The following is a 24,812-nucleotide window of genomic DNA, read 5'->3' on the forward strand; positions in this document are numbered from 1 at the left end:
CTCCATTCTCATCATAAATTGTCCTTATCTTTAGCATCAGAAGCAGGGTATATTAGAAAACACTGTACTAATTGAAGATCAAAAAGACCATGATTGTATGGTTTTAAGCAGTATAAAATTTTCCTTCAATAAAGTTACATATTTACTGTTAAAAAAACCCAAATAGTGGAACTAATATTTTCTTATTTTTTTAGATTAAGAAAGTATTTTTTCTGCTCATAATCCACATTTCATTTTCAAAAATTCTGATTCTGATATTTACAGAACACAGTTTTAACATCTAACATGAAAGTAGGGGTAAGTCAAAACATTTCGGAAGTTAGAATTATTTAATTTTTACTAACAGTTGGAAAACTTAATAAGCAAAAGAAAATAAAAACAAACTAGGTGCTATAAAATTCCTTTACCCTTTTCTCGTTGCATTAGGTATCCTGGGTTGTCAAGATAATGCCAAAAAAGAAGACTTTTTCAAAAGACATCCTTAACTGTCAGGCAAGAATAATTCTCGTTGAGTGTGGGAGGAACAGGAGTATAAAAATGCAATCTGATGTCTTTTCCTGGACCGTTTGGATTAAAGTCTCGATTCTCTACCTCAGGGCTTCAAAATAATTATGCTTTGCCCAAAGGAAAGCCAAGGTAGGAGTTTCAATTTTCAGGGATGCTGGCAACTATTTGTAGGAGGCACTGGGCTTACTCACACCAAAATCAGTATCATCTTATTTGGAGTAAGATCTCTTTCATTCCTGGATGAAATTAAAATTTATGTTATCTTGGGACTGAGTTGCTTCTTCTACACTGTACACAAGACATACAGTGAGAATATTTTTTTTTTTTAAATTGGAAACTGCTTGCTCCCAGCTTCCACTGGAACCTCCTTGTGTGTTGGGGGGTGCTTAACAATGTCATGAGAACTTTTTTTTTTTTTTTAAATTGGAAACAATGTATTTAAAAGTATAGAAACAAAAATTGAGCCCGAATTATTTCCTATTTAACCTACATTATAATTTTACTTTTGTGATTTGATTTTCTCATAGATCTGTAAACTAAGTCCCTAGAAGAATTTTTTTGGAAGGATTCTTACTGTAAATTGTTTGGAAAAATGAAGACAACTTCTTCTTTCTCATTTGCCATGACTTACATTTACACAATTTTCCTTTAAGCATGGGGATTTAAAGGCAGATCATATTTGTGATCACTTAGCATCGAGTTTAAGATATAAACAGAACAAAGTTTGAGTGTGGGAGGAACAGGATAAGGCTTATAGAGGAAGTGAGAACAGAGAGGCCAAGAATGAGTGACCTTGGGGACCCTTGCAGGCACTGGGCTTGGAAGACCCCAGAGCAGCTCTGTCTTCTTTAACTTGATGAAATGAATTTGTATTTAGAAACTCTTCCTTAGGATCAAGTACAAGGAAAGATCTCTATTGACCTTCACACAGACTCTCTGGGGATTCCTTTGAATCTAAATTTTCATTTTTAAGATGAAGCACAAGTTAAAAACAAAAACAAAAATACCACCCACCACCCCCCTTTTCTCTGAGTGGTGGCAGGAAATCTATTATTCAGAATTCCTATTGCCCTTAATATCCTGTGACAGGGCTCATGTGAGAGATGCTGTTAAGGACAGGTGAGCTAGACTTAGGTCTACAACTTCATTTTCTACTTACGCTCTCCATGCCACATCTTCGAGCAAACATGCAGTAGGAACCAGAATTAATCCCAACCAGAAGTATGCAGAACTCAGGACCGTAGTTGCCTACAAGAAACAGATCACACATATGTTAACAGTTTTTCTTTCAAAAACAGTGAGATGTAATTCAGTCAACATAAAAACCTCCAGCAACACAAAAACACCAATAGGAAGTATTAAATCCTGTGAAAGGTAAGACAAAAACCCGGGGAGGCTGTTAAAGGGTCAGAAGAGGATGTCTTCCCTCTGGATCTCCATGGGTTTTCACCTCTCTTCTTTTAGTTGGACCTGTGTTGTTCTTTGTACTTGATAAGGAGCTTCAAGTCCCCTTCTGAGCAGAATGCTGTCTAGATCCTTCTTTGAGGGAAATCTTGGAGCCAATAGGCTCCTTTAGAATAAACTCTGCTTCACTAGTCTCCTCTCACTCATTTGCCTATCAGCTCACTTTTTTTTTCCCCTGCTCATTCATTCACAGACCAGTGCCCAAGTCACAGACACTCGGGGGTGCAAGGCCTCATGATTTCTTCCCACATAGAAGAGGAGAATTCATAGGCTCTGATTCATTGGTTGGCATCCAGGAAGTTAACATCATAGAGTTTGGTAAGTACCACAAAGATATCCTATGTGGTTTCTGGGTAGACTTCTTAAAGATGACAGAATGTGGTATGTGCTGGAAAGATAAACAGGATTCAATAGATGGGGAAGAGTAGCTTTCTATGGGACCTCCTCGTTCCTAGCAGGCTGAGTCCGGGATGGTCTGGGAGGTGATGGGGAAAGAGGGTTTTGTGGGACAGGGCTGCAGGGCTAAAGTTCAGTGTTAGGTGAGAAACTCTGGACAGAAGCAGAGGGAGAGAGGAGCTTGCTTGCAAATGGGTGGGGGGCGGGGGGTTGGAGAGTACAGATTCTTAAATTTTGGTTTTGGGTGAGCCAAGAATGGAAGCACGGAGCAGGTAGGCAATTGGAAGGCTGGCTCGGCAGGGCGGGAGGAAGGACCCAGAGCCACTATGAGTTCATGCTCCGTAAGTCTTCTTTTCTGGAGACCTCCATCACTTCATCCAGTGAGTTTTGTTAGAAACTGTTGCATAGTGGGGCAAAGCTTATAGAGGAAGTGAGAATGGAGAGGCCAAGAATGAGTGACCTTGGGGACCCTTGCAGGCACTGGGCTTGGAAGACCCCAGAGCAGCTCTGTCTAGTCTACACAATGAAGGCTGGATTCACTCTGGCCCCAGCCTGGCATTGGAGAATGAACTCACTCATTGATTTCCATTTTCTGCTCCAACCAGACAGCTACACAAGCTATAGATCCTGTAGCTCCATGTGCCCTGTGGGCCTCCCCACCTCTGTGTCCTCAGAGCAACCTCACCTTTAACCCTGAATACCCATGCTTGCCTTTCTGGCCAATCCATACCTAACCACGGCTCTTTGCCTCTGAGCTCCATATGTTACTGGACTTGGTATTTCTTGGCATTTAAGACAATTCAGCTCAGAAGCAGTGATGTTTGGGGTAAAAGAGCCCAATTCCAACTCTGGCATGGGAAGACTTGCTTTCCCTTTCTAAAAATGAGAATACCAGTTTTTGAAAGAAAAATTTAAAACCTTAAAAATATGTGAGAACATTTTTGCCATATGAATTAGAACTCTCATCTCATCCTAAGAAAGGAATAAAATGTATGAATAAGCAGCAAGACAAGAATATTTCTAAGAGTGTTATACTAGCAAAGAAATAAGAAATAAATATCTAAGGAGAGGATTTATTAAATATACTATGGTACCTACATACAACGCACTTTGGTGAAGCCACTAAAGAGACATATAATTGTATGTTTGACATAGAGATGTCACATTATATTTCTTTTCTCTTTTTCTGAAGTTCCCTTATCCAAGAACAGATCCACCTAGGAGGAGCATAATTGCTTTCAATCATCTTACTGAAATGTCACTAACAGAAGATGATTAAACTCATAGTATGGAGGAAGTGATGGAAAATCAGATACTACACCCACAGCCAAGAGGAATTTGCCCCTTTGGCCTCATTCTGTCCCCCTCTTTCTTAAAAACTACCCACCCCCCCCACTTCCTCTCCCCTATGAAGAGGGTATATGAGCTTCTAGACCTCATTGACTGATTTGGTACTTGCCCTCCTGTGATGTCCTGTGCCCATAAATAAACATGTGTGTTTTTTTTCCTCCTGTGAATCTTTCCCTTGTCAATTATTGTCAGTATTATTTAAAGACTCTAGTCTGATGAAGATGGGGGGAGAAATCTGCTCTGTCCCCACCCATTATACCCACATCAGTGCATCTTTGAGTTAAGTGTTAGGCATGACACATATGTCAAAATACATTGGTGTATGCCATCATTTTTATAGTCCTGTTCCGGCATGTTCTTGCTTTTAAAAACAAATAATTCTGGGACTTCAAAAACAGTGGGGTGGCCCACCCTTGATGGATTTGAGAGTAGCTACATGCTTACATATTCTGGAGAAACAGAATGGAAAATCTAACAAGTGCCTGGGTGACATCATTAGTGATTTGTATTCTCGTATCACGTTGTATCTCTACTTCCTGTTTCTTTTATAGAAAACAAGTTTTACTTATTTATTCACCTCCCCTACAACCAAGAAAACTGCAAGGAAGGAACAGGATAGTCTCCCACTGGAAGGACAGCATCTCTGGAGCCTGGTGGAACTTGGGCATCTGTTGTGAGCACAGAAGGTGGATCTGTGCAAGTTCTACTGGTGAGGATATGTGCAGGGTCATCTGCTAGGTATATTTCTCAAAGAATACAGTCATTTCACAATAATGAAGTATTATTTAAAATAGATTCTGAAACCCAGGGAACTTTAGTTGCCAAGGAAAAAAAGGAAAATGAACTTTAAAAAAAATCCCCTATTGGAAACATGAAGACCCCATCCCAAACTAACAAAAGTTAAATGGAGATTTGAAAGTATTGTTGTTCTCTTTGGGGATGAGTTGAGATGATGGAGATAGAACCCAGGGTCTTTTGCTTGCTGGGCAAGTGCCCTACCACTGAATTACATCTTAGCCCTTTTTATTTTTGATTTTGAGGCAAGGTCTCACTAAGACCTCAAACTTGCCATCCTCTTGCCTCAGCTTCCTGAGTAGCTTGGATTACAGGCATGCATCATCATGCCTGGTTCCTGTTGTTGGTTTTTAAAACAAGGAGCTGTGAATATATTGTGTACATAACTAATCTTAAAGGTGTGTCTTAGGAAGGCTTCTGACCTGATTTTCACAAATTGATACTTGGAGTCCTAAAACCCTCCTCAGGCCACAGCTTTAAAATGTTTATTGAGCTGGGCTAGGTGACAAATGGCTCCTATACCCCCTCCCCTCAATGCTATTAAGTGAGGTTTTAAAAAACATCCTTATGTTGTGCTCACAGTCCCAATGGGAAGAATGCACCTTCAGTTAAGATGACTCAACCAGCAGCTGCTAACCAGTTAGGCGCCAAATGTGTGGGACCCACAAAGTAAGTTATAAGGAAGTGAGGCTCAGGTGGGTGGGATTACTTAATAAATTAGGATCCAGGCTGGTGAGAGCCAGATGCAGGACTGGAGCCTTGTCTGATGTCAAAGCCAATAAATTGGGCAGCTCTGCCTTGGATTAGACAGGGGCATAAACCAGGGACAACCACAAACCTGGGCATCAGGGATTCATAGACATACATATCCACAGTACTGCTGGACCAGCCATGACCATGAAGGTGGTGCAGCTTAGAAGAGACTTTATAAAAGAGGCTAGAATGACTGGAGCTGGGTCAGGTGGTGAATTTGAAAAGATGTGATAAAGACAGAAAAGGCAACAGTTTGCCTACAAGAAGAAGGAGACTAAGATTCACTGAATTATCATGATGTGGCAAGACTTCTGGTAAGCACTGCACTCAATGCTCCAGAGGCCCCATTTTACAGAAATAAAAACAATCAAAAACAAAACACTGTCTACAGTTTCCCTCAAGCATTGCCACCAGAGAGTAGAGTCATCCAGTGCCAAACTGAGGCCTCTCTGTCCTTGGACCCTAAACACACCCCTAAATGGGAGGAGGGACGAACTTCCCTCTCCCCTCCCTGCACCTGTATCTCCAGAAAAGAGAGAAGAGAATGCATCTAAATTTAAAGAGAGCACCCGTACTCCTGGTAGCCATTTAACTTCCATTTAATACCTCCTGCACTAACCTTAAATTTTAGGTAAAAGAAAATTGGGAAAACTTATGATGTTACTAAAGCACAAAAGGGGGAAAAAATTTCCAACTCATCCTTATTCAGCAACAAAAACACAATAATAAATTAAGACTGAACCCTAAGAATAATTGGATTTGTAAGAATACTCCTTCCCTCTCTGTCACCTTTCCCATTCTTTTCCATTCAAAGGCTAAAAATGCTTCCGTTTTGTTTTTGAGGTTTGGCATTCTAAAAACCTTGCTTTCTATGAATGTGCATGTCAAAAGCTGAGTGAATCCTCTTCTCCTTTTACTATGAGCTGTTTTGGGAAGGGTAGCAATGGACTCTATGAGTCTATTTGCTCGGGATGGCTGTGCAACAGTCCACAGGAGTGGGACTCGTAGGTCCCTTGAAAGGCGTGGCTCAGAAGTGCGTGTGCCTTGCACACTGTCCTCTGCTGAGAATGCAAATTCTCAGCACACGTGGAAGGAAGGACAGCTGAGTGTTAACTCTTGGATGCAGCAAGAAAGAGAATACCATGATCAGAAAGAGTACTCAGTTACCGGCCATGCTAATGTGGAGGGAGGTGGGAGGAAGCAATCCCAGGCTGAAATCTAGTTCTTCATTTCCTGTAATCATTTACACACCCACTCTCCCCCTTACTCACTGCCTATTGCCTGGTGCCAATTTTAAGCTTAGATTTACTGCAAAGGGGGGAAGACCTCTCAGTTCAATGTTTGGCAACATTCTCTGAAGAGGATTCCGAAGCCCTGCATGAATGTAGATGAATTTTCAAGCAGCCCCTCGATCCCATAAGTATCTTTATATCTACAACCTTTCAAAAACTACCCCCATGCCTGATCCTGAGGAGACTGCACTGGCATGTCAGAGCACAAAGGAAATTTGAACCCATAGCTTCAGGCATAAAAATCTGCCAATTTGGCCTCACCATTATCTGTGACTGAAGGGGGAGAAATTAAATGTCCATCTAACCATATCATTGCTATAAACATGACAGCATATGAACAAAAATATAACAAGTACACTCCTTTTGACATTGGGCTTTACTAATTTTTTTTTTTTTGTTACTTCAGCATAAGGAAGTTTATCAGTGAACCTTACTATTGGGAAACCTCTGAAGTTAGGGGTGATTCCTTGATATAACTTGATAACTGGTTTCTCAAAAGCATCCCCTATTTTTTTGTGTGTGTGGTGCTGGGGATAGAACCCAGGGCCTGCAGCAGGCTAGGCAAGTGCTCTGGTACCAAGCCAAATCCCCAGGCTTCCCCTAGGCTTGGGACAATCGTATCTACCCTGCTAGAGGTTAGGCAGTGCTTTTTGAGGGTTATAATTTAAACACACTAAAATGCACAAATCTTAAACATTTAGCCTGAAGACTTTTGACAACTGTCTACACTTGGGTAACAATTGCCCATAATAAGATATAGGACATTTCCGTTACCCCACTGAGTCCTCTCCACCCTCACGAGGCAATCACTGGTTCTGATTTCTGCCACTACAGCTAAGTTTGGCTAGAACTTCACTTAATTAGAATGACAGAGTACAAATTCTTTTGAACCTGGCTTCTTTCACTCAGCATAATGCCGTTGGGATTGATCCATTTGGTTGCATGGATCTGTAATTCATTCTTTTTAAATTTTGGATAGTATTCCATTGTGTGAACATACCACAATTTGTTTATTCAGTCTCCTGTTGATGGACATTTGGGTTGTTTCCAGTTTGGGCCTATTATTGAGAACAAGGCTGCTATGCACATGTTTGTACAAGTCTTCTTTTGTGGACATATGTTTCCATTTCTTTTAGGTAAACACCAGGGAATGGGACTGCTTTGTCATATGGAAAGTGTAAGATTCATTTTTTAAGAAACAGCCAGAGAGTTCCTCAAAGTGGCTGATTGAACAAAGCAAACGTGTGAGCACTCCAGTTGCTCCAAGTCCTTGCCAACGTCCAGTACTGCCATCTTTTTTACTTTAGCCACTCTTGTGGTTCACTGGGGTAATGATATCATGCACGTGTGCAAACTACACTGAGAAACATTATCACCATCCCATGGGCTACCTAAGAGGAAGCCCCAAGGCAGGGGGGCTGCTCTCCACTGAGCGGCAGGCCAGCCCAAGACAGTTATTGGCTCCTGGAAGAAAACCCTGCAGTGAACCAAGGACCCTACTCCTCCTGGGAATATAACATGGGGTGCACTTTTGTTTTCAAATCAGTGGTAATGTTTAGACTCTTGTGTATTCACTAGGTTGGTGAGAAACATTTCCCAAACAGGGTGTGAAGAGGCAGACTGCTATTACTATAATTTGCCTACTTACCAGCTTGCCAGAGAGAAAGGTGAGAAAATACCTCATTTTTTCTTTTCTTTTCTTTTTTTTTTTGTTGTGTGAGTGGTAGTAGGGGATTGTGGGTACAGGGAAACTCTACCACTGAGCTGGAGGGTCGTGTTAAGTTTTGCTAAGGCTGGCCTCCAACTTGTGTTCCTCCTGCCTCAACCTCCTGAGTTGCTGGGATTACAGGTGTGTGTCACTACACCAGGTTGTTCCTCAAATTCTTAACTGATTTTCCTTTTATAACTTGTGGTCATTTAAATTTTCCATTTTTCACTTTAGCAGATTTACCTAATTTTACAGAACAAGTGGTTGGTCTAATCCTATGGCAGTATTGTTTGTATTTGCTTGTTTTCCAGTAACTTGGCTAAGCCATGATAGTCCCCCCTCAGTATCTTCAGGGGTGGTCCAGGATGCCCAGGATACCAAGTCCTTTCCATAAAATGGTATTGCAATTGCATAGAACCCACATGCATCCTCCTATAGACTTTAAATCATCTCTAGGTAACTTATAATATCTTAAACAATATCAATGCTTTATAGAAATAGTTGTTATACTAGGTTATTCTTTAGGAAATAGTGACAAGAAAAAGAGTCTGTGCATGTTCAGTATGAACATAAATTTTTTTCTCAAAAAAATTTTCTTCTGGGGTTGCTTGAGTCTGCTGATGCAGGGCCTGCAGATAAGAACGTGAAGGGCTGTTTGGGTATCAAGACAGGGCAATTCTTAACACCATTCTGCAGAGGGTGTGGTATGGGGAAGGTAAGGCAGGGAAAATGCATATTGCTGCTCTGGGGCCATATGATGCTATATTTCTAAGGTGAAATGGGCTGGTTTAAAACTGGTCCTGGGTGGTTTTAAAACAAGCAATCTGGAGTCTCTTCTACTTTCAGGAATGACATAAAATGAGCCATGTTTGCTGAACACACACTGTGGTCTCTACCACCCTGTGGTGGGGGCAGCTGTCCAGATGCCAAGCCTGTGCACCAGCTGTGGTCGCCTCTGGCAGGGGTGAGACTGCGGCTTCCAGAAATTATGCTGGGCCCCGCGCTCCTGTGGCATATCGTGGGTATTGTGTGCTCACAGGTGATTCTGACCATCATTTTTTTCTAGGCTGCGATCCTTGTGTGGTTTTACAGAAAACCAGGAAAGGCACTGTGCTGACACAGCAAAGCTATCTACCTTCCTGAAGAGAAAAATGAGATGCTAACAACGGCCAAGCCCCTGATAATTTGGAATATTCTATTCTACATGAAAGCCCAAGATTTAACCAAGATACTGGTGAAAATGAGGCAGATGACCATTTCTCCTTGTCACCATCTGAACTCTGAGAGAAGAGGCGATGGGCACTGATCTCTTGCCCTCCCCGCATTGCCCAGAACGTGGGCCCTGGAATAGACACTTTCATTTCATCTGTTCCCTGGTAGCTGTGGCGTTTGAATCACACCTGGGTGGCACAATCGGAAGATCAGCCAGACGCGCAAAGTGGGGCAAAGAGGTGATTTGCACACCCCTCCTTCCACAGAGAGGAATCAACCTCTAATAAAAAGCCTGGTTAGTGCACAGCTGAGGAAGGGCATCAGAAAGGAACAAAGAGAGGGACCAGAAGTGTTTCTGGAGAGGCTGAGGGGCCATGTGCTCTGTGAAGGTCTGAACTGCCTGGTCTTGAATTTGCTTAGGCTCTGTAACAAAATGTCACACAACAGAATAGAGAGCCCACAAAATGGGAGAAAATCTTTGCCACCCGTACCTCAGGCAGAGTATTAATTTCCAGGATGTATATAAAACTAAAAAAAAAATATGAATAAAAAAACCAAAAACAAAAACCCCCAATCAATAAATGGACCAAGGAACTGAACAGACACTTCATAGAAAAAGAAACTCAATTAGTCAACAAATATGTGAAAAAATGTTCAACATCTCTAGCAATTAGAGAAACGCAAATTAAAACTACACTGAGACTCCATCTCACTCCAGTCGGAATGGCAATTATCAGGAATACAAGTAACAATAAATGTTGGTAAGGATGTGGGGGAAAAGTTACATACATACATCATTAGTGGGACTACAGATTGATGCAACCACCCCAGAGAACAGTATGGAGATTCCTCAGAAAACCTGGAATGAAACCACCATTTGATCCAGTTTTCCTACTCCTTGGCATATACCAAAAGGACTTAAAATCAGCATACTACAGTGAGGCAGCCACATCGGTGTTTATAGCAGCTCAACCCTCAATAGCTAAGCTATGGAATCAACCTAGGGGTCCTACATCAGATTAATGTATAAAGAAAATGTGGTACACATGCACAATGGAATATTACTCAGCCTTAAAGAAGGATAAAATTATGGCATTTGCCAGTAAATGGATGGAACCGGAGACTATCACGCTAAGTGAAATAAGCCAATTCTCAAAAACTAAAGGCTGAATGTTCTCTCTGACATGTGGATGGTCAACTCACAATAAGTTGGGGGCAGGAGAGAGGGAAGAATAGAAGTTCACTGGATTAGACAAAAGGGAATGAAGGGAAGGGAAATGGATGGGAATAGGAAAGACAGTGGAATGAATCAGATATGACTTTCCTGGTTCATATATGAATACATGACTAGTATAACTCCACATCATGTACAATCACAAAAATGGGAAGTCATATTCCATGTATGTTTGATATGTCAAAATACATACTACATCATGTATAACTAAAAATAACAAATAAAAAATTAGAATAAAAGTCACAGAATGGGTGACTTAAGCAATTGATCTTCATTTCCTCAGAGGTCTGGAGGCCAGGAGTCTGAGATCAGAGTGCCTGCGTGGTCATGTTCCTTAGAGGCTGGTTCTGGCTGGCAGACACCCCATCTCCCTGTGCGCTCACATGACTTCTATTTTCTTCATATACAGAGTGCCAGTGAGCTCTCTCGTGTCCCTTCTCATAAGGATGCTAACAGTGATTCCTGAGTGAGTTTTGACTGGGAATTGGATCCAAAAGATTATGATCTGCTCCAACTTGTCAGGAGAAGGTTTTTTTCACTGATATTATTAGGTGGAAGAGTCAAGTTACATGTTACTTCAGATTTCCCAAATTGATACTGCTAATAATTTGCTTATTACTGACAAACAGAATGTGTTGATACTGATGGTGTGCAGATAGAAAGCTAAAACCTGCTTTTTAATTTTTTTGATGGTACTAGGTATTGAACCCAGGACCTTGCGCATGCCAGGCAAGTGCTCTACCCATGAGCTACACCCTGAGTAGCTCTACCAATGAGTTTTTATTTTGAGACAGGGACTTGCTAAGTCCCCAAGGCTGGCCTAAATTTGTGATCCTCCTGCCTTAGTCTCCCAAGTTGCTAGGTTTAGAGGTATGTGCCATGCTGCTTGGCTGATATCTGTTCTTTATACTTAAGTATAAGCACTACTCACTGTGCTAATGCCTATCCATTACCTTCTGCTTTTGTTAAACAACTAAGGTGAACGTCCCCTCACGGTGGCATGCCAAGCAATACTTCTTATCTCGGTAGGACAATATGCAGAGTACACACTCAGATGGTACCAACAACTTTGTTCCCAAATAGAAAGTAAAAAGGAAGTGATAACTGTTCTTGAAAAACGTCCCTGTAGCTCCACATCCGAAGTCTGCACCTAGTGCTCAACTCAGGAAGAGAAGGGACATTCTCAGTGCAAGCTGTGTTCCAGAACCGTAGCTGCTTCCACGGGGCTGAGATGTCAGTGAAGTCTCCTCCATCCTACAGAGTCAAACTCTGGTAGAACATCCAGCTCTCTGCCATCTGCTTATCTTATCCTTATCATAGAATGCAAAAGGGATTTCAGAACTGGGGACCATCAGGCTTTTCTGCAGACAGGAACCATAGCTGAAGACAGATATTAATTGTCTCTGATGGTGACAGAGACTTCTCCCACTCTGAGAGGGGGCCTTCTAGATACTCCAGCAAGCTGCCACCCACGTGGCTTGATAGGGGTGACTCTGGAAGGACAATCTCTCCAGTCTCTTACTTTTCTACTTGGAATTAATGATGATATAGATGATGAAAATCACAAAATTCATAGAATGTATGTACACAAAAACGTACTCTAAATATGAGGCACTTTATCTCATTAAAAAGACCCCATCAATCACTCTTTTGTGCTAATCACTCTTAAAAAAAGCTAGTATAATCTAGGAGCTGAGGTTGTAGTTCAGTTTGTAGAGCACTTGCCTAGCCCTTGTGAGGCACTGAGTTTCATCCTCAGCACCACATAAAAAATAAATAAATAAAATAAAAGGTATTGTGTCCATTAACAACTAAAAAAGTTTTTTTTTTTTTTTTTTTAAAGAAGCGAATATGATCTGGAGATTCATGTATCCTGAACTGGAACTCCAATGTCCTGGTCATTACATTAAATCACAAGACAAACCAGACATATCTTCCTGGATCTTCAGACTTGCCCACATATTTGGGAAACAGGTCATTTCTGTTATAACCAATGGCATTTTCACATTACACCCAATTGATTTCTTTTTACCTAAAACTAGGATCTTGAAATAACTCTGACTTTTGAGGTGCAATGACACAAGGTAGAACCCAGTCCTCCCAGGTGTGTTTCTCCTCCTCTCCAGTGTTGGAGGCATCCATTCTACAGACAAGTCTGAGGACAGCGGAATTAAGAGTCAGGAAGGCCCATCTGGGATCAAAGATGACTTAAGACATTAGGTGGCCTATCAGTGGGCATAGGACGTCCTGGGACCATGTAAGCAGGAGAAGATGAGCATGCTGGGGTGGACACAGAGGGCCAGGAATAAACCACACTTCTATCATGATTTTTCCGTGATCTAGGCTCCTCTTGGTCAGCACTGTGAATCAAAGTTGTTTTCCCCTTCCATCTGGCCGTACCTCTCAATCTGTCTCAATTGAAATCTCACAGTTGAGATCTACGAGAAGGACTCTCAGGAGGGGAGAGACATGCTCTTGGGAACACAACCACTGCATTCGGTCACCTCACTACGTAACAGTGAACAGGAACTGAGAGAGCAGGGTCACCGGGTTCTCGGTGACAGTCTCAGTAGCTGAGCATGGTGGTAGAGAGTGAGGGTTTCGGTTTCAGACAGACCCAGGATGAAACTGTATCTCCAAGCCTTGGACTGCAGCACCTAAACAGACTAATTAACCTCTCGGTGCCTCAGTCTCCTCCTTTGTAAAACCAAAAGCATCAGTGCCCATCTCACAGGGCTGTCATGCCTGGCATACAGTTAGCTGTGTTCCTATTCCAGAATGTTCCATTTCAGCAGAATCCCAAGAAGCCCTGGGGCTAACCCTTCAAAAATAAGCACATACTTCTTCCTTCCTCAAACCCTACCTTGCTCCCCCCAACCCAAACATCTGTAGGGTGCCTCGTGGTAATCTCGAGACAGCTCTGACTGTAAAATGACTTAGCTGGAGCAAATGAGCTCAGAGGCTGGCTAACGGTACCAGGCGTCTGAGTGCCTGCCAGCTGGCTGCCATCCATCCCTCAGCCAGCCTGCCCGCAGCAGAACAATCCGGGGACCCTGCGATGAGACATTTTCTCCAATGTTTTCTTTAACTCTGACAACTGCAACTGAAATTTAGCAGCAGCTTGTAGGCCCCTAGGGGGTTTCTTCCACATACTTTCCCTCTCTCTCTCTCCCCCCAACCCTTTTCTCCTCACCCCTGGTCTTTCTCTTTTACCCATTTTTACTACTTCTCCACACCAAAGTTCATGTTTCTTTTTTTTTTTTTTAATTTAGAAAAAAAAAAGTGTTTTGGGAAGGGCTAAAAGAACTTAATAAAGATTTCAGGATAATCCAGTGAAGACTGTAAAATATCCATTGTGGGTGCCAAATTAAGAATTAAAATAATAGTTCTGCTGAGGGTGGAGTCAGTGGTAGGGTGCTTGTGCAGCATGTGCAAGGACCGGGGTTTGATTCCCAGCATTGCACACACATATATGAAATAAAAGAAAAAACAAACAACAAAAACAACAAAAAGCACAAAAAAACACAACCTTCTTATGATTAAAGTTCATTTCTTTCTTTTGTGAGACTAATAACTAATAACTTCACAGCGACAGCCTTCCTTCCGCCAGCACTGTTTGAGCACACTCCTGATGTGTCACCCTCTCGGTTACTTAGTAGAGACACAGAATCAAAGCAAGCTCATTCTCCCATTCTGCCCCCACAGTCATCTGCACACATTTGACAGAACATGGTGCATGTCATTAGACTAGTTGTTTGTCTATATACACACACTGCTGGATACAGTATGCCCTGCAATAACTCCAAACTCTCATGAAGAGCATCCCAAATAATACACATGGATATTATTTGTCTAAAACCAACACTCACTTCCTTCCAACACTTCTCTAGCATTTCTTATTTCTGTCAATGACACAACCAGTTTCACGCACAAGTGAGAGATGGGCCTTGGTTTCAGTGTCTACTTTCTTGTATCAAATCTCTCTTCTCTGGCTACTCCCATATGTATTATTCATAAGCCTCAGACAAAAATCCTGCAAGGGAGATACGATTTAGTAGGCTCAGTAATTGAGCAGCTCACCTAGGATCATGGGCAAGGGGCTGAGTCAGGACCAGAATCTGGGTCTCTCAGATTCTACAGTCAGTGTCTGTTTCAGAGACAGTTTCACAGATCCATATTCTTTGTTTTGTTTTATGGTACTGGTGATTAAACCCAGGATGCTCTACTACTGAGATATATCCTGTATCCTTTTTATTTTTTATTTTGAGACAAGGTCTCATTAAGTTGCCTAGGCTGGCCTAAACTTTCCATCCTCTTGCCTTAGCCTCCCAAGTTGCTAAGGTTACAGGTGTGCACTACCACACCTGGCCAAAGATCCATATTCTTAATAGGCAACCACTTTACTGTCTCATAACTTACTAGCACTTACTGTAGTATGATTTGCTAGTATTTCCATAGCTTTTATTTTAATCAGTCGTAATCCTTTAGTTATGTATAATTCAGATTCCATTTTAGCCCAGAAATCCTAGTCTAGCTATAACAGATATTCATTCATCTTTTCACTATATTTCTGACAGTGGCCATTTTCTACTCTGCCTAAAATGTAATATCTTAAAATGATGATTTCGATCACTGGGCCGTGTGCAGAGACTGTCATCATGACCTCGCAGTGCCATTGTGCACACTGAGCAAGCAGCCATGCATCATCACTCAACATAGCCAAAGCTGCTCCATCTTGGACCTGGTTGACACATGCCGAGGGGCACATCCACTAACAGAGGGCTGAAACTCTGGATAGGCTGCAGGACTGGATTGGCTTTCATGGCTCCTTGCTGTTTCTAGTAGGACAAGTCCCATGAAAGTTGGTACTCATGAAGCAAGATGGTCACTTAGTCTTCAAATCATCCCAGAGGGCATCAACAGTTTCCAAAATAATCGTTTTTATAAAAGAACAGTCACTTGAGTAAGAAGAACAAGTCTCCAGGTGACAACATAGCATTTCTCCAGGGATTTCAAACTTGTAAATGCTCAGACTGAACTCTCCTAGAGATGCTAGGATTCTTCTGAGAATTTCCCTAGAGACAAATCTCCCACACAGGGATTGGACTGCAGGCCATTTTGATGCTCTCCAGGTTCATCCCCTGGAGGCCAATGCTCTTGCTCCTCTCTCTGCAGCCATCAGAGCATTATGGGGGCCTCTGCTTAGACCCTTCCTTCACATGCAATGCTCAGGACAACCTGGATGTGAAAAGTTTGCTTGACCATGTTTGATATCTAGCAGTCCAGTGTCCTGGCCACTGTCGGCAGGAAGGTAGTCTACTCAAAATGAGATACTACTCATCCAGGTGGGAAATGTCACGTTAGATCCTCTTTGATATTTACAGGCAGACATCTCTTTCAGGTAGATAAAAGATTTCATGGTGATCACTTGCTATTTGTGGGGATTGGTTCCAGGATTCCTGCAGATGCCAAAATCCACAAATGCTCAAGTCCTTTGTGTAAAATGTCATAGCATTTGCCTAGAACCCATGCATGTCCTCCTGTGTATTTCAAACCCTTTTGAGATGACTTACACTACCTAGTACTAAGTAAAAGCTATGTTAAATTGTTACCATACAGTATTGTTTAGGGAATAACGATAAGAGAAAACGTCTCTATATTCTGTATAGATGGGATTTTTTTCTGAACATTTTTGAAAAATATGGTTGGTTAAAAAAAAATGGATGCAGAACCCCTAGGAACACAGGGCTGACTGGATTTAAAAGTTTTTAGAAGAAAATAAAGGAGAATATATTTATTACCTTGATTAGCTTTAAGAAAATATACAAACTGCAAAACCCAGGAAGAAAGTGATGAGTTTGACAGTATGAGAGTGGAAATCTTTTATACAAAAGACACCACAAATGAAGCTAAATGAAAGCCACAATTTGAGAGATTGCCAATGTGCATTCCATTCCCAATTCTATACCCTTGGGAAACTCATCCAGGTCTATAAACGTATATGTTTAGGAATGTTTGCTGCAGCATTTTTGGTAATTACTGGAAAGAAAGAAAGAGAGAGTCTTTAAATGTTTATCAATAGAAGAAATGAATTTGGGCATATTTATATAACTGAAATGGATTAAAATGAAGGAACTACAACTATATCACTATAGATAAACTTCAAAAACAGTCGACCCAGTATTGAGAAAGGTATTGATTCAATTTATACATATAAAGTTTCAAAACTCTGCACAGTCAACACAGAGTATTACCTACATTTTCTACAGGTTTATACACATAGAATACATACAGGAAAGCTGTCAACATTACAGAGAATATTTCTCTGTCAAGGGGAGAGAGATCAGGAAGGCAGCTAGGGGGACTCCACAATATGATGAATATTGCACTTATTTTCAAAAGACATTAAGCAAGTGGCATGGCCTTTGTCTCTATGTGTGAAATTTGTCATAGATTTTGGTGAGTTTCTTTCTTGGATCCCAGTTCATGACCCAGTGGTATGAAGACCAGCACAAAATTCTAGCTTTTTGTGGTTATTTTTGCTTCTTTTTTTGTGTGGTGCTGGGGAAGAGACCAAGGGCCTCATGCATGCCAGGCAAGTACTCCATCACTGCGCCACAACCCAAACCCTGAGATGCTAGGTTAAAGGGGTGGCCCACAAGTGTGGACTCACCAAGGTATAGTTCAGTGTGTGCCACTATCAGGACTGCACAGGAAATAAGAGGGACAGTGTTTGTCCTGAAGCAGGTGTTGGTCAAGGTAGGAGAAATAGAGAAATACATTTGAGGTAGAACAGAGTAACACAGATTCTAGAAGAGAGACCCTTGTGTGTGGTTCATTAGGTTCCATTCTGAACATGAGCAGTCTGAGCAAGGACAGAATCTGTGAGCTCAGTGAGAAGGCTTCTGAAACAGCCGAGGGGCGCATGTGAACTCGGACTGGAAGTGGGGAGCATGGAGCTCCAGCAGAAGCAGAAGCCAGCAACGGGAGAGGGAGGACCAGGGCTGGAAGTCCTGGTAACTCTGAATTTGTTGGAAAATCAGGAGGTTCTAGTTTTGCAAAGTGTGAGAAAAGGTGAGTCTGGAGTTCTCAGTGAATATGAGGCTGCTGAGACCGACTGTGAAGCAAGTAAAGAGCTCAGTCATCCTGCTTATCTGCAGAGGATATACTCCAAGACCCCAGTGAGTGCCTGAACCCCCCCCCCCACACACACACACACAAACACACACACACACACATATACACTATGGTTTTTCCTATATCCACACACAGTGAATTTTAATTTATAAATTAGGCATAATAAGAGATTAATAATAGCTAACAATAAAATAGATTATAATAATGTACTATCCTAAAAGGCATGTGAGGCACATGCCTGTAATCCCAGCACTCTGGAGGCCGAGGCAGGAAGATTACAAGTTCAAAACCAGCCTCAGCAAGTTAGCAAGACCTTGTCTCCAAATAAAAAATAAAAGAGGGTGGGGATGTGGCTCACTGTTGAGTGCCCCTGGGTTCAATCTTTGATAAACAAAACAAAACAAAACAAAAAACATGCGAATGTGGTTTCTCCTCTCTTAAAGAGGGTTACTTGAACACAAAGACTACAATACTGCAACAGTAGATATGAAAACCAAGAGACTAATGGGTGGGTACTATATGTAGCATGGATACACTGAACAAAGGGAAGATTCATGGTTTAGGGGTGGTGGAGTGGGATGGTATGAGATTTCATCACACAACTCAGAAAAGCATAGAAGTTAAAACTAACGAATTATTTCTGGAATTTTCTATTTAGTGTTTTTGGACCACTAAAACCTTAGAAAGCAAAACCACAGATAAGGGGACCATTACTGAACATTACTGTGTTCTGTGCTTGCACTCTCGGTCCTGCCAATGAGTAAGCTCACTTTATTTTCTTAACAACCTGGGAGACAGGCACATTTGTAATTCCTCTTTCACAAATGAGTTAGCTTGGTCAAGAAATGTCAAGTGGTTTAGCCAGGTCACATGGCTGAGATGGGACAGAATCACTATTTGAATTAGTCATCTGAACCTAGAACGTAAGCTCTCAGTTTCTTCCACGAGAGGTGGGCTGGTACTATATTCTGTTTGCACATGCAGACATGTGAACCCGCAGAAACACCCAAGATCACAAAGAAAGGGAATATACAATAAGAAAAGGCTTGAGGCTAGAATCTGGGTGACACCTGAATTGGGAGGGAGAGAGAGAGAGAGAGAGAGAGAGAGTCATACTTCAACACAGTCTTGGTCAGGGAGTCTTATACCTAGGCTGGAGCTATATTTTGAAAGTTAAGGGAAATTTTAGGGAGGACACTGGGGGAGGACAGAGATCGGATGTAACAAATATGTAAATGAAGGGGAGAGGCCAGAGAGAGTTTGCCAGAAAGACAAGATAAAAGGGAAGGAGAAAGAAGGAAGAGAGAAAGAATCAAGAGGGGACTAGTGAAGAGTGACCCCAATATGGGTGACAGTGGTGGCTTCAGGAGCCAAGTTGGAAGAGGTGATTACGGAAGTTCAAGGCCAGTTCTTAAATCAAGAGACAGAAGGAAGATCACATCAGTAGGTGACTCTCTGAAATGACATCTGGGTATTGAGGGAGATCTTGAAGACACCTATGGGGAGTGATCTTGATCTCTGTGGGTAGGCAGAAGGTGAAATCATGTGTTCAGAGCAAAGGAACAGAGAAGCCAGAGACCCTTGAAACTAGTGCTTGGAGAACAGGAAGTGGGATAAGCAAGAGTTGACAATCAGCTTGAATGGGTGGATATGTTCAGGGTCCAAATCCTTGGATTTTCCATGAAAATACAGCACAGCCTAAGAGCACAGAGCTAAGCAATCAAAGGCAGGGGATGAAAAGGTAGAACCAAAAAGGACAAGAGAAATATGGACAAGAATGAATTATCTATTAAATGATTGATTCTGGAGACTTGGTGGTAAAAAGAAAGACGATGCTGGAAGAAGTGGTGAGAGTATATTCGTATTCTATCAGGTCGAGAGCTTAATAATGATAGTGAAGGGGAAGCGCAGGATCAGTGGGAGCAAGGGCCGGGAGGCAGCAGAAAGGGTCTATTCAGAGCTGAGGGGAATCAGCTGCAGGATCCTGTAGAAGACACAGATGCCAGTGACTGAGGTGTGGAGGGGTAGCCTTGCTGGGGATGGGAGGCGGCTGTGCAGAAGGGACCTCACAGGAGCTTGGGAGGTCCAAGGATCATGCAGATATGCCAACAGGGCAGTTGTCCACATAGGTAGAAAAATACTTGGTGATGGGGTAACAAAAGGAGAGTGAAAATTGGTGCAGTGCTCTCCCAAGGGGTGCTATGAGCAGATCCATGAGCTACAAGAGAGAAGGCCTGAGTAATGATTCAGGAAGGGCTCTGTGGACTCCTGCATCCTGGGTCCATGTCTGAAAATAAGAGATGCATTGGGATGTATAGTAGGAAAGTTGACTGAAGAATGTTAATAACAAAGCAGAACAAAAAGCAGATAAAGAAATATCCAGATCCAGTGACTTGAATGCTTTAAAAGGAAAACATGCTTTTTGAGTTCCAGTAATGAAGCTACTAAGAGATAGCATCTACGGGAAGGAAATATGGTATAATAAGTGGGTAAAAAAATATCTACAGGTAAAAAGATCATGTTAGTGAAAGCTAGAGTAGTTCACCTGAGGCAAGCGAAAGAAAGAAAGAAAGATGCATTTCAATCCAATGAATTGTCTCTGGAATGTGTTAGAGACGCTCCTGACTTCTTTGCCATTATAAAGAAATGCCCTTATCTTCCTAGCTCCTTCAGTGATCAATCTCACCTTGAATCAAAGCCTGTCTCCCCGCTCTCGGTATTCCAAAGTGCAGCAGCTGCCTGGGCTTGGAGGCTCCTGGGTGACCTGACATAGGAGAAGGTAATCCATTTCACATCCTGTTTGTGCCCTGGCTCCCATTACAACCGTAATTCAGGCGAAACATACATGTATGTTTAGGCGTGAAAGTCAACACCACAGATAGTAATATGAAAGACTACATATGTGTGGTGGGGTTAATTTACAATTACTGTGGGATCCATAACTTTTCAATTTCCTGGCTTTGGTCTGTACAGTCTTTCAGACTCAACATGTTATTAACTTTTTCTTTAAACCAGCTATCTGTCTTTTGGCTAGTATTCCCCATTGTATTAGCGTGCATATTTCCAAGTGGAATATCATGTTGTAAGAGTTTGTTCACTTCCTCTCATCTCTCTCAGTCCATCTGTATATTTTACATCTAACCTCTTGGGTCTTCACCTTTTCTGGCTCTGTGAATTTAATTAATGTACTTTTGACTTTCTTTACCAGGTCACTCTTGAAAATTTACATAAAACAGATCCGCTTTTTTTTTTTTCATCATACCCTAATGGAAACACTTTAGCTACATTTCCCTCTCCAGTCTATTTCAATTTATCTTTTCCATATATCTTCTCTAGTTTTGAAATTCTCAGATGCAATCAAACATGAATTCTTTGAGTGCCCCTTCTATAGAGAGCATTCTGTTTGTGGCATACCCCGACTTATGTAAATAACAGTTGACATCATGTGCTCTTCATAAAATCATCCAGATCCTTCTGATGCTTTTGCTCCCTTCTGAGCTATTTCTTTTGCTTTCATTGGACTGTTCTCTTCTATTTCTCTATTAATCTTGGAGAATTGAAGATGTTTTCAGAGAAAGAAAAGCAAAATACAATAATAAGATTTTTCCAGAAACAGAACCAGTGAGGTTACTTTGAGTTGCTATTCCAAATAAATAAACAAATAAATATTTTTAAAAAGGAATGGGTTGGGGATATAGCCTAGTGGGAGAGTGTTTGCCTAGCATATGCAAGAACCTGGGATTCCCGGCTCTGCAAAAAGAAAACACCTAGCTAGTTGAATGAATTAATTCTCCTACTACACTTGAGATTTTTGACTCAGACTTTGTATTTTTTGCAAAGGTACAACTTGGCTTTCCTCATATTTTTACTTGCTTACTAACTATAAAATTTAATGCCAAGGATACTCAACTTTGTGTTTCCTTTATCTTCTTTTCTTTTAAAACATTAGTAAACCAGTGTCAGTTACTTTGTTCTCCTTATTTACAACTTCCTTTCTCCTTAGCAGAAATATTTTTATACTTACTGCAGAAAAAGACATATATACATTCTCTCAAACATCAAGTCAAAACTAAGGAAGTCATAGTTGGCCGTATGTCTTTGATTGTCATTCTTCCTACTGAAATCCTTAATTGGCTATAAATACATTGGCAATAGAATCGATGAAAGAGAAAAGTCTAAAGATGTTTTCTGAATTCTATTCCTCCTAGAATCCCCATTTAAATACTTGGCCTTCTTATTAAATTCATCTTTAGTGATCATGACCAGTCAACAAAATTCTCATCCAATCATCTATTTCTTTGTGATTCTTTAGTTGGATTTTTGAACCAATAGTACTTACTGACATGTACTAACCCATACGTTGGGTAGTATGTGGAAATACTTGGGAAAACAGGAAGCTAAGCCTGGTTGGCTTTCACCTGAGCAATGCTGAATGAAGCCTATAAGTGGGACACTGAGCAGACTGTAGAACTCTACCCTAATCTTCAGAGTTGTAGGCTTCAGACCTCTGCTAATGTCCTGGACCGTGAGCTGAGAGGTAGACAGTCCCACTGGTAGAGTAGCTGAAGGGACTCCAGGACAACCCGATAGGAGCAAGAAGAAATACTCTGTGCTAAGTTAGGGGAAATGGACCCAGTCTTAAGGTAAATTTCCCAGGGGTGTAGGGAACCTTCTGACATTCTGCAGTCTTCCAATGACTCACCATGGAATTATCAAGAGGATCCTACTCTGACACTTCAATATCAAGATCCTGTTAACTTCTTATTCAGGACAAAAGAAAATTCAAGGGTTGGGATTTTTTCCCCCTCTTCACTTGGCTTGACATGAAGATAATGCTTTACTAGTTTTCTTCCAATTAAAGGACACCAGGAAACATGGTTTTTGAGTCCTGGTATGCAGGCCCACAGAGGCTTATATCATGGATGTTCTCACTGAAGGTTCGGCAGGGCCTGTCTGCGTCACCACAAAGAATTACTTCCGCAGACACTCGGGCCCACGGCCTCCCCCAATCCTTCCCTATAATCCCCAACATCTGTTCTATGTCCATGCTGACCAAAGGGGGAATCAGCAAAAACCAGCTGTCAGATGAGCACACGCGCTCTCAGGGTGTCAGCAGGGCCTATGATTTCAGCTCAACAGGCCGGATGTAAGCGCTGCTCCAGCTTAGACCACTCGCGACACAGAGGAAACACCTGCTCAGAACTCATCCAGAGGAAAAGTGCACTGAGCATTTTTGTGGGGTCGAGGTTGATAGCAGTGGTTTGGATTGCAGAACTCCAGGTATTCAGGGGCACTATATAGCCCAGATTTGTAGGGTTGATACTCACAGGTACTTACCTAATCTTTCAAGTGAAGAAGAGCCATCTAAAATTAGTTTGTATTTTATTCTTTTATAGTGACTCCCATGTTACCTTTTTTGGGACTCAAGCCTAATACCTATCATGAAAAAGAAAAAAAATAGTGTGCAGTTTTTAATATGGTGCTTGATTTGTTTGGGGAGAACAACAGGACCCAAAGTAAAGTGAATCTTCTGTCAGCAAATTATACTACAATAATGAACTGCTTCTCTACCTAACCAACAGTTCAGCAGGGGAGGGTGACCAAACTCATTCAAGTTGCATATCAGTGGAGAGAGCTTTATTTATTTGTTGTATTGCTCTTTTACAGATGTATCCAATGACAAAAAGTGAATATGAATTTTAAAAATGAGGCAACAAAATTTAACATGAAATATCAAGTGAGACAATATGTCCTTTGGGTGAGCAGCTGTTCTAATCCACCATAATTTAATATGGTGAGTTTGATGACTAAGTATCTTAATCTAATGAGCATGAGTCTACCCATCTGTAAACTGGGGCCATCTTATCCTGATGTGGTGGTTGTTGAGCAGAAAATAGCATATACAAATAGTTCAGTAGAGTACTTGGCACTTACTAAACAGTAGCTGGGACTTTTAGTACATTCTTGAAAACTTTGGCAAAATCTAACCCCCTGAAGTGGTGTTTGAGGCCACTCATGGATCAGCCCTGATCAACGAGGACCACACTCATGACCCTTGATCACCAGCAGCCTGCAATATAACCATGCTGAATTGTCTCAATTTCTTAAAATCCTCAGCATGTGTGTGTGTGTGTGTGTGTGTGTGTGTCTTTGTCCCTCTTGTTCTTCACTCATCTGACAGTTTTCCATTCCACCATTGTTGAGACTTTGAAAATTCTCTCTGCTTCAAGATTCAGTTCAAATATTACCTGCTCTACACTTCTCCAGGCAGAACTGCATGCTTCCTCCCCTGGCTGCGATGATCACAATTCTATAGATACCATTTGCTGCACAATGACCATGTGTAACGCACAGTGTTGGTAACTTGCCTCCCCTTCCTTTAATACACAAAGATGACTGTACAACAATAGTATTATCCTCCATTTAACAGATGAGAACAGATGACTGGTTCAAAGAGGTAAATTTTCCTAAGGTCACATTGCTGGCCAGGGGTAAGAAGCGCCATCTGCTTCAAGCCCACAGACTCTGCAGTATGTGCTCTTGCCACGGTGCCCTGGGATTCTGTGTCATGCTCAATGCCATGCTTGCGTGTCTATTCTTTTGATCAGACAGTCTCCTAACAGTAGGCATGTGTTCAACACATCCCTATATCCTCAGTGGTTGGTACGTCACAAGCAGATATTCATAGACTCACCAGAGACAAAGAAGGGCAAAATGTTTTCTATGTAGGGCACCCCCATACACTGTAACCTCTATATTTTCTGTTTTATTGGGGTATAAATATCTGAGAATGAAGTTAAGGCCTAGTGGTGGAGCAACACTTAGGTAGCACCAATTCATAAACTTTTTTCAACTTACATCAAGTAATTTTGTTTGGATTCTCAAGCTGGCATCAGGTAAAGTTTTCCTCTTGGCTTTTGGGTTAAGCCCTGCCCTTATGTCTGTTTTGAGCTGATTAGTTGCA

General features: G+C 41.6%; 1 protein-coding gene across 1 annotated transcript in view; it reads right to left on the reverse strand.

Moving 5' to 3' along the window:
- Positions 1 to 24,812, reverse strand: part of ATP8A2 (ATPase phospholipid transporting 8A2) — a 431,635-nt gene that overhangs the window by 57,988 nt on the left and 348,835 nt on the right. Inside the window, exon 16 of the mRNA XM_081299456.1 lies at positions 1,667 to 1,755. Within this exon, the coding sequence (XP_081155582.1) occupies positions 1,667 to 1,755 (89 nt within the window). The remainder of the gene's footprint in view (positions 1 to 1,666; positions 1,756 to 24,812) is intronic.

Source organism: Spermophilus citellus (genome assembly GCF_964194105.1).
Source record: "Spermophilus citellus genome assembly, chromosome: 1".
In the NCBI taxonomy this organism is placed as follows: domain Eukaryota; kingdom Metazoa; phylum Chordata; class Mammalia; order Rodentia; family Sciuridae; genus Spermophilus; species Spermophilus citellus.